Source organism: Zalophus californianus, chromosome 1 (genome assembly GCF_009762305.2).
Source record: "Zalophus californianus isolate mZalCal1 chromosome 1, mZalCal1.pri.v2, whole genome shotgun sequence".
NCBI lineage: Eukaryota > Metazoa > Chordata > Mammalia > Carnivora > Otariidae > Zalophus > Zalophus californianus.
This window is the reverse complement of record NC_045595.1, coordinates 188663409-188672251: the sequence shown is the minus strand read 5'-3', so window position 1 is coordinate 188672251 and position 8843 is coordinate 188663409. Positions and strand designations below refer to the sequence as shown.

Genomic DNA, 8843 nt, shown 5'->3' with positions numbered 1-8843 from the left:
ACAAGGGATCAGAAGTAAATGGAAGTTAAACAGCATCAATTTAAGGTGCATAAAATGCTACTGTTTTATCTAGTACCGTGGTTCTAAGTTTAGACCAGATTGAAACTTATTGATATAAAAACAAGTTGTTTCCCCAGGTCTTCAAAAAGGTCACTTTTTGAAATAAGTACTCAGGTTCATTAATAGGAATGAATCAACTGGCTTTTAAGCAGAAAGTGAAATACAATAATAATACTTACCTTCAGCACGAGCCACATGATTCCCTGGATGTGTCTTGTGAAGGGAGTAATTTCCATATGGTGTTTGAGCACTTGTGTCTCAGTGGTAAATTATATACATAAACACAACCAACTTTACCATTATGGTAGAATATCATGTAATACTGAAGATACTTTACAAATCCTTTGATGATACATATGGAGTTTTAAAACTTTGGACAAGACCTGAAAACCAATGTAAAATACTACTACTGCTCAGTAGAGAATTTAAAATCTAAACCAAAACACATTTTGGTAGCTCCAATGTGCAAAATCTAACCTTAAAAAAGAAACAGTACCAATTCCTTGTCATTAATACCTCAATAGTGCATTGATACCTTGATAGGGAACATTATATAATGGCTTAATATTTTCTTCTTCCTCCTCTGTCCCGGATCTTTTATGAGAGGCACTTATAGAGCGTTCTAAGTTTTGGCGACGCCATAACAAACATACACAGAGTATAATGATATATTTTACTATGCTAACAAAGTATCATTTATAAAGAAATTTTTATAAATTCAAAAATAGGTTATTGGTAACATGATTACCTTTAAAGCATTGATTTTCATTCACAATATGACTTCATTAATCTTAAACAGCAGTTCCATCTACAAAATATTCTACAGCTTTTTCTTTTTGAAAAGGAGGAAAATAAAAGCAGGGAAAGATATTCATAATTTCTAGTTCAACAATATCAACTTCATTTCACAGCATTGATTAGTAGAGAACATTTTCAATTAAAGTGGTATACAATTTACAAAAATAGAATGATTATATAATGCAAAACATTGTCCTCCATTATGAATGTGTGTGTGTGTGTGTGTGTGTGTGTGTGTGTGTGTGTGTGTGTATACATATACAGATTTTTTATAAGTTTCACTATTAAATAGCCCTTATTCAAGTACTTTTTTCTGGTATCTCTTGAAATAATCACCTTGCTATATTATTTGTAAATATATAAAAAAATAAAAGGTTAATCTAAGAAAAAGTTAAGTTTCAGTGTGGTTGACTTAAATATCAGCCGCTCACTTCAGTGAAAACCTGATTTGAATTCAAAACAGGTTTAGGTGCCATACTGAGTTTAACAACTTAGTCAAAAATATAGATATATTTAAGTGTCAAATACTTAGTAAATTTCCAATGTGCTAACAGAGAAAAATTAAAAGTTTGTATTAATCTATTCATCTATTCATCTGATCTTACACAATCCCCAGACAAAATTCACTTATATATAACTAAAATGATACACTAATATACAATATACCTGCTTACAAACACATAGGTAGCCATAAATAAAACTTTATTCTTTAATTTCATTTACAAGCTACCAAGTATTATGTATCGTACACAGTGCTGAACACTTAAATGGCTGTAGTCATGGAAGGATCCAGACTGAATGGAAAGCTGTAGATAAAGAAAAGATAAAAGCAAACGTAATACTGTAACAGGAAGGTGGCAAAAGCATGGTTTTGCCATAATGAAATCAATCAGATTTGTAATTATACATCAGTTCTGGTTAAAACAAAGTCTGAGCGCCATGCGATTCTCAGCTTTATTGTTTGCAGTCTGGGTAAAGTCTGTATAGTCATTTTGTCTTTTGCAGTTATTAAAATAAAAAAGTTAAAAACTATAGCAGCAACAAGCAAACCCTGTGACAGGAAGGCAAGGGTTAAGAACTAAAAAAAGTTTATACAGTGTGTTTAGGGAAAGTGTGTGCAGTTTATCTTCCATCAGCAGGAGTTCGACTGAGGGACAACATGATTCGGGCAAACCGCTCACAGAGTTCATGTGTGGAATACGAAGGTAACTCCGGTGGCTCATGGAAACCTTTAATCTCAGTAGAACAATCGAGCAGTTTTGGCAGAAAATCTGTCAGCTTCTCTTGGAGGTTTGCTGTAAATAGAAACAATTAGATGTAGCTAAAGATAGAGAGGGATTTATTTAAATTTAAATTAATTTAAATTTAACATGATTTATTAATTTAGATTGGTCAATTGATGTTTCATTTCAAAGTACAATAATTACCATTTGGTGGAGAGGTAAAATATAAATGGCAAGGCAATGTGCACAACTTGGTTTGTAAATAAGGAAAAAAAGTGATGTGAATGTAAAAATATTACAGAATATAAAAAATGATAAAAATGAGTAACATCTAATTCTAACGGCGCTTAATCCCAACAACTGAAGTGCCCACTAGCAGTGGTTAAACTTACATTCCATTTCTTGTCCAAGATAGGAACACCACCGATTTCTCATGTCTTCCACAGCAAGTATATCTTTCTCTTCCATTTCATCCACCAATAACAAGGGCAAAAATGGGACAATAAACTCATTCATGATAATCAGACCATTGTTTACTTCTCGATCCTCTCCAGATTCAAACAGTTCTGCTGCTTGCTCATTTAATTTCTTAATGGAATGAGGAAAAGAAAGAGAGTTTTGTTTCTTTTCTTTAATTAAATAAAAATACTTGTGTTAATACCAAAAACAACATAATAAGTATGTTTACAAACAATATTAGAACAAAATGTAATCGGGAAAAACAATCTCAATCTATTCTAGCATGAAGTCTCTTACAAAAAGCTATGCACACATACAAAACATTGTATGCATACATACAATAACAAAAAACAAAAAGCTTTTGAAACTGGCCAAATTAAGAACTATCCTCCATGGATACAAACCACTAACACTTCGAGTTTTAAAAATACACTCAAATGCAATAAAAGCAGCTGAGAGAAAAATAGTAAGATCACAACCTCCTAATATTCTCATTTGAAAATTTTAAAGACATACTAAAGACTACATTAGCTTATACTATGTAGTTCTACTGAAAGAAAACATTTTACCAGTACACCTACTTAAAGTTGTTTAAAGTACACTTAAACCATGTAACTTATATAGGTTCAAAAATCATACATTCTTGAATACTTTTGTGCATGTGTGTGTATTCTGTATAGGAAAAAAAATCACAACTTAGGTGTTCAAAATATGTAACAGAGTGATGTTAATAGTTAAGAATGAAATTCAATCAGAAAAATGTATAAAGATGAAATTTGTGATTTTATACATATTAGCTAACTAGAGAAATAATAACAAAGTACTCCAGACATCTAGAAAGTAATCTAGTGCAAAAAAATTGCTAAAAAACATTTTTTAAAGTTTATGTAACAATAGTAGTATTTCTACACATGAATAGTAAAAATATTGAGGAATAAAAACTACCAATGACTAGGTGAGAGAAAAGGATACTGTATTATAATGAATCTTTTGACATTATGTATACCAAATATACTATATATAAAAACTCAAAAATTCTATTATTTTTCTGGAATAATAATAATAATTCCTCATGCTCTATGCAGCACCTCTTCTCTCACCAAAAAAGGGAATGGTAGAATGATGAAAAAATTTAAGTATAAAAATGTAATTATTTTGATCCTATTTTAAGAACATTTCTGGTTTATCACCTGCAATATTTAGGACTAATAAAGAGGAAGGGATAATAAAGAATGGAGCGCACTCTCACATCTTCAGGGATTAAACCCAGATTATAGACATCATCATGACGCTTTCCCCATCAGAATTTATAGTCAATCACTTACACATGAGTCTGGAAAATGTGTTCAATATAAGACAAAATGATAAAGCAAACATGACCTATGTATATTCAACTTACTAGTAAACATTCTCTTCTATAATGTGATAACAATTCTTCATCATGTCCTCTGTTTGGGCCTTTGGACAAGAGTTCCTTGTTATTCTGATAAGCACAGATAAGGAACAGCAAGGAATCTATATAACTTAAAAATTAAAAGAAACATAGTATTAGTATTTCATCTTTGTTAAAAAAAAGTCAACTACAATTATAAAATACTTTAAGTATACATTTATGTTTTGATTATTCAGAACATTACCAAAAAAATATTGTCTGATGTACTATAAGCCTGAGGACATCTTTTTAGCAATAGCCATATATGAAACCAGTTATACAGTTATGTCATAAAAACAAAAAAAAAAAAATGGAACTAGGAATTAAGAAAAGACTGGGAAGGAAAAGCCCATAATTGCTGAATTTAGATAGTTCCAGTCTTCTTTGGTAATTGTTTACCTCATGTCTTCCATTTAGAGTCAAAATTAAGACTGATATGAAAGCCCAGAATCTTTTTTAACAACATGTCATTTTTGTTTGAAGGAAGGATCAGGTTACTCTGTTTCTTTATCACAAACATCATTTGTTTCATTCAGTGACCATTCAGGTTTTTTCTATGTGTAGGCACAGTGCTTATCATTGAGAAAAATGTAACTGGTAGAGGGGAGAATATCCAAAGGAGACCCAGGTAGAAAGGGAAAAGAATCCTTCTAAATCTGAAAACTCTAGTGGGATACAAACAAAAACAGTGCATACTAACATAAAAGCTGGCAGTTAGGTCTCTTATATTTGTTATAAGTAGTATTAATATGTTACATTAATGTAAGCCTAGAGGTTATGAAGTTCAAACAAGGCTTTAAAAAGGGAGGAGGGTAAAAATGTTTGAGTATTCTATTTGCCTCTAAAATAATTATCCTCTCTTAATATGCTGCAGGAAATAAATACAGCTATATATTTGTATAACTGAAATATGAACAATATAAGCTATCTCCTTTGTGAGTTTTCCTAATCGTAACATACCTTCTTATGGATTAATTCAGAAAAATGTAACACCCTAAAAGGTGAACTATTATAAAGAAACACTTTTAAAATTCTAGGTTACACTGAGTTTTACTGTTTTATTATTCAATTCCATGTGCTCAAATATAAATCAATTCTATACTTCAATATTAAATGTAGAACTGAAATTAATGACAACTCAAATTACACACCTGAACTATTTCATAAAAAATAAGTTATTTCATAGTTTTTTGAAAAGGCTTCTCCCAGGAATTTGTTTTTGAGAAAACTTACGAATATGGAATTTTATTTTTGAAATAATATAAACATAACCTCAGCTAGAGACCTGTTTTACTTATGAAAGAAAAAAAGAAGGGAGTGATAATAATATTAAATGTTTTACACCACTAAACTGAGGTAGTCTGCTGGCACATCTACCTTTTCTTTTATAGCCATTAAGTTTCCTATTCAAAAGTCTCCCTGATTGACATTCATATCTGGCCTTCAAGACCTGAGTCACCTCTCTATAGCTCTGAAACCATGACCCTGTTCCAATTTTTTACTGAAGTACACAATTTCCATATTTTATCAACAACCTCTGAAGTGCCTACAAACGTATCTTCAAACAAATCAAGAGTAAGACTCAGCAGTCCAGGTACCACATTCTTATTTTAGGATAAAACAAGACCATGTAGCTTGTAGATTCTTTATCCTCATTTATACTATTGTAAAATTATGGTTCCTAAAAACATGATTTCACTTCACTACTCTCAGACTTGGCAATGGACTATCAATCAATATTCCATTCAAGGCTTTCAAGTGCTATGTTTTTATTTTATTTTAAGATTTTATTTATTTATTTGACAGAGAGAGACCCAGCAAGAGAGGAACACAAGCGATGTGGGGCTCGATCCCAGGACCCTGGGATCATGACCTGAGCCGAAGGCAGACGCTTAACGATTGAGCCACCCAGTCGACCCGTATGTTTTTATTTAAAAAAAAAGTTGGACAGAACTTCTGGTAATATTTTCTAACCTGTTAGCTGTGGTAATTGCTATATTTAAAGTGTAAAATTAACATTTCTTTTTATGATATTCTATAAATATTTGTCACCATTACTAATTTTCTAGTTGACCTTTCCAATTCAGTAACATTTGCTACACCAGAATATTCACTTTCTGAGTAAGTATATATTTGAGAATAAGCAAATTATGAAATTAAAACATACTTCCAAGTTATATCTCAAAGTCCTTTAACAAATGTTAACTAAGAAAAGCTAATATAGAAGTAAATGCAGAGAGCAAGAAAGTGACAGTTTTCATCTTTTTAATTCTCGTTGAGAAAAATAAATACTTCTTGTACTTACCTGATTTCATTAAATTTTACAAGAATAAAGATCTCTATTTCACTTTTTCTCCCTAGTTAATTGTGTGACCTTGAAAAAGTTATTGCATCTCTCTGGAGATATGTGTAAGTAAACACAGTTTCTTTATCTATAAAATGGAAATGCCTGATTGATCTTAGATACTCTGTTCAATTATAAGATCACATTACTATTTTTCTCAGAAATATTAATCTTAAGATATCCTAAAGTGAACCTGAATATTCCTATTAAAGAAATAAAACTATGACCGAAATAAAATAACTCATAAAATGGAGCTACTAATCAAAATACTTTTCTATTACAGTGACCAAAGTGAATTATCTTATAAATTACACAGTATCTGTGATGAGCAGCAGGTGTTGTATGTAAGTGATGAATCACTGAATTCTACTCCAGAAACCAATATTGCACTGTATGTTAACACAATTTAAATTAAAATAAATAAATTACACAAGAACTAGGGCTTTAATAATGTATATTCAAGTATTAACATTATTTTTTAATTCTGGCTAACTTCTAAAACTTTGGTTAAGTGTAAAAGGGATGGGACTGTGCACTGTCCCATAAACAGAGCAGCGCGATCCGACAGAACCTTCTGCAGGGAGTGTTGTGTCTGTGCTAGCCAATACCGGAGCCACCAGCCACAGGCGGCTATTAAACATTCAAAATGCGGCTAGTATGACTGAGAAACTGAATTTTTAGTTTTAAATTTCTTAAATTTAAATTGTCACATGTGGCTGGTGGCAACCAGGATGGCCAGCACAGCTCTAGAAGTAATAGCCTGCATTGTCATTTAAAAACAAAATTGCATTAACATCTCAGCGGAGGTTTCCTATACTTCATACAAGACAAGAAAAGAAAGAAAAGAGGGAATTCAATAACCCTTTTACTTGAATGCACTATTAGAGAATATTTAAAATATAGCACTTTCTAAAAAAAATCATTAGTCAAGTACATTCATGTTAAAGAATATGAATTAACAAATATGTGGATAACATGTAAATGTAAACAAATGAATAATGTAAGTAAATAAATCAATAACCATCTTTTCTCAATAACATTTAAAAGTAAATAATATTATAGTTAATAAGTAGCGATTCCTTTAAAACCATCTGTAATTTAAATGAAAAATTATCTAAGATGTGTTTGCAGTCACAATTCTTAGAAGACAAGTGATCAATTCTTTACAGTGTTATTTTTTATAGTAACTGGAACTTTGGACAAAGAGATTAGAAACACTATCTCAGACTGAAGTCAAGTTTAGACTCAGAATATGAAAATGGCTGGAGACTGAAGGCAAATGTTCGGAATACAAAGAATTCCGTGTTGGGGTACCAGTTTCTTTGGTCCCCAGCAAACTTCTAGGCTTCAATCTAATCCTATTCCATCCTAAACTTCAACTGTAGTATTTGAGAGCTGATAAAAACAAAGACTAACTAATGCCAACCTTACAGATTTAATTGAAAACAGAAAATATATGGGGTATGTATATATATATATATATATATATATATATATATATATATATATATATATAGGATATATAGAGAATTAGTATAGAGAACTTTCTATACCAACTATACAATTTCTCTGTAAATCTAAAACTTATAAAATTAAAAGTTTATCAAAAATATATATTGTGAATAAAATATTTTCTATAGATGAGGTCATATCCGAATAGAATTAAGTACAAAAAATAATATTTGACCACTCTGCCTTACCTTTCTTTTTGAAAATTTTCTAGCCCAATTATGAGATACATGGTTGTTTCCCTGAATCTCCTATAATCCTTATGCCACTCCTGTAGGTAAAAAAAATTTTAAAAGAATGCAGAGTAGGATATTAAAACCACAATGAAAACTGTTCATAAAGTAAAGCACTGTTCCGACAACTATTCAAATTAATAGAACCAAAGAATTCAAAATTAAGATAAACTAGACCTAAGTCAAGACTTTCATTTTTGATACACAAGATTACTTTATTAGTATAATAATAAATGTAGAAATTATTAGAAATTAATGAGGAATTAAATAATGATTGACTGTAACAGAAATACAAAGGCAAGATAATCTACCGTGTTTTCTGTCTCTCAAAAATTCTTCGGTATAAAGGTATATTATTAAAATATTATTATAGATGTACAGCACATTGGATGTAGGAGGTAAATGAAGTTACTACTCTAACAGAATCAATACTGAAGACTATTATTTGATGAAGAACGTTAAGGAACTAAAAGAAAAATGTTATAATAAATTTATTTAACCTTTTAATTTTGGACATTTATGCTAATTTTATTTTAAATATGGTAGCTGAATAGTTTACTCATCTGAGATATGGTGAGAAGAATAGAAGCATGTCACATTTCAACTGCCTCTCCCTCCAAAAACCTAATTATTGGGCATGTAATAGGACTCAACAATTCAGAATTGACACCCTCTAGCTAGAAAACAAAAATCACGATTTCTCTTTAACTTATTTGAAAAAAAAAAAAAACCTGTTTCAAGAAAAACCGTAACTAAATTCAATACAGGATTTAATAAATAATTAA

The 8843-nt window shown here is 30.5% G+C and overlaps 1 protein-coding gene across 4 annotated transcripts in view; it reads right to left on the bottom strand.

Moving 5' to 3' along the window:
* Positions 1-251: 251 nt before the first annotated feature.
* The window catches only part of USP25 (ubiquitin specific peptidase 25), a 127689-nt gene continuing 119097 nt past the window's right edge, over positions 252-8843 (bottom strand). For 2 of the 4 annotated variants that reach the window (XM_027582611.2, XM_027582614.2), the window contains 4 exons: positions 8017-8096; positions 3940-4063; positions 2474-2669; positions 252-2153 (listed from right to left, as the gene is read on the bottom strand). In XM_027582611.2, coding sequence (XP_027438412.1) covers positions 1981-2153; positions 2474-2669; positions 3940-4063; positions 8017-8096 — 573 coding nt within the window. In that variant the 3' untranslated portion in view covers positions 252-1980. The remainder of the gene's footprint in view (positions 2154-2473; positions 2670-3939; positions 4064-8016; positions 8097-8843) is intronic. The other 2 variants (XM_027582612.2, XM_027582615.2) reach the window with 2 other exon arrangements.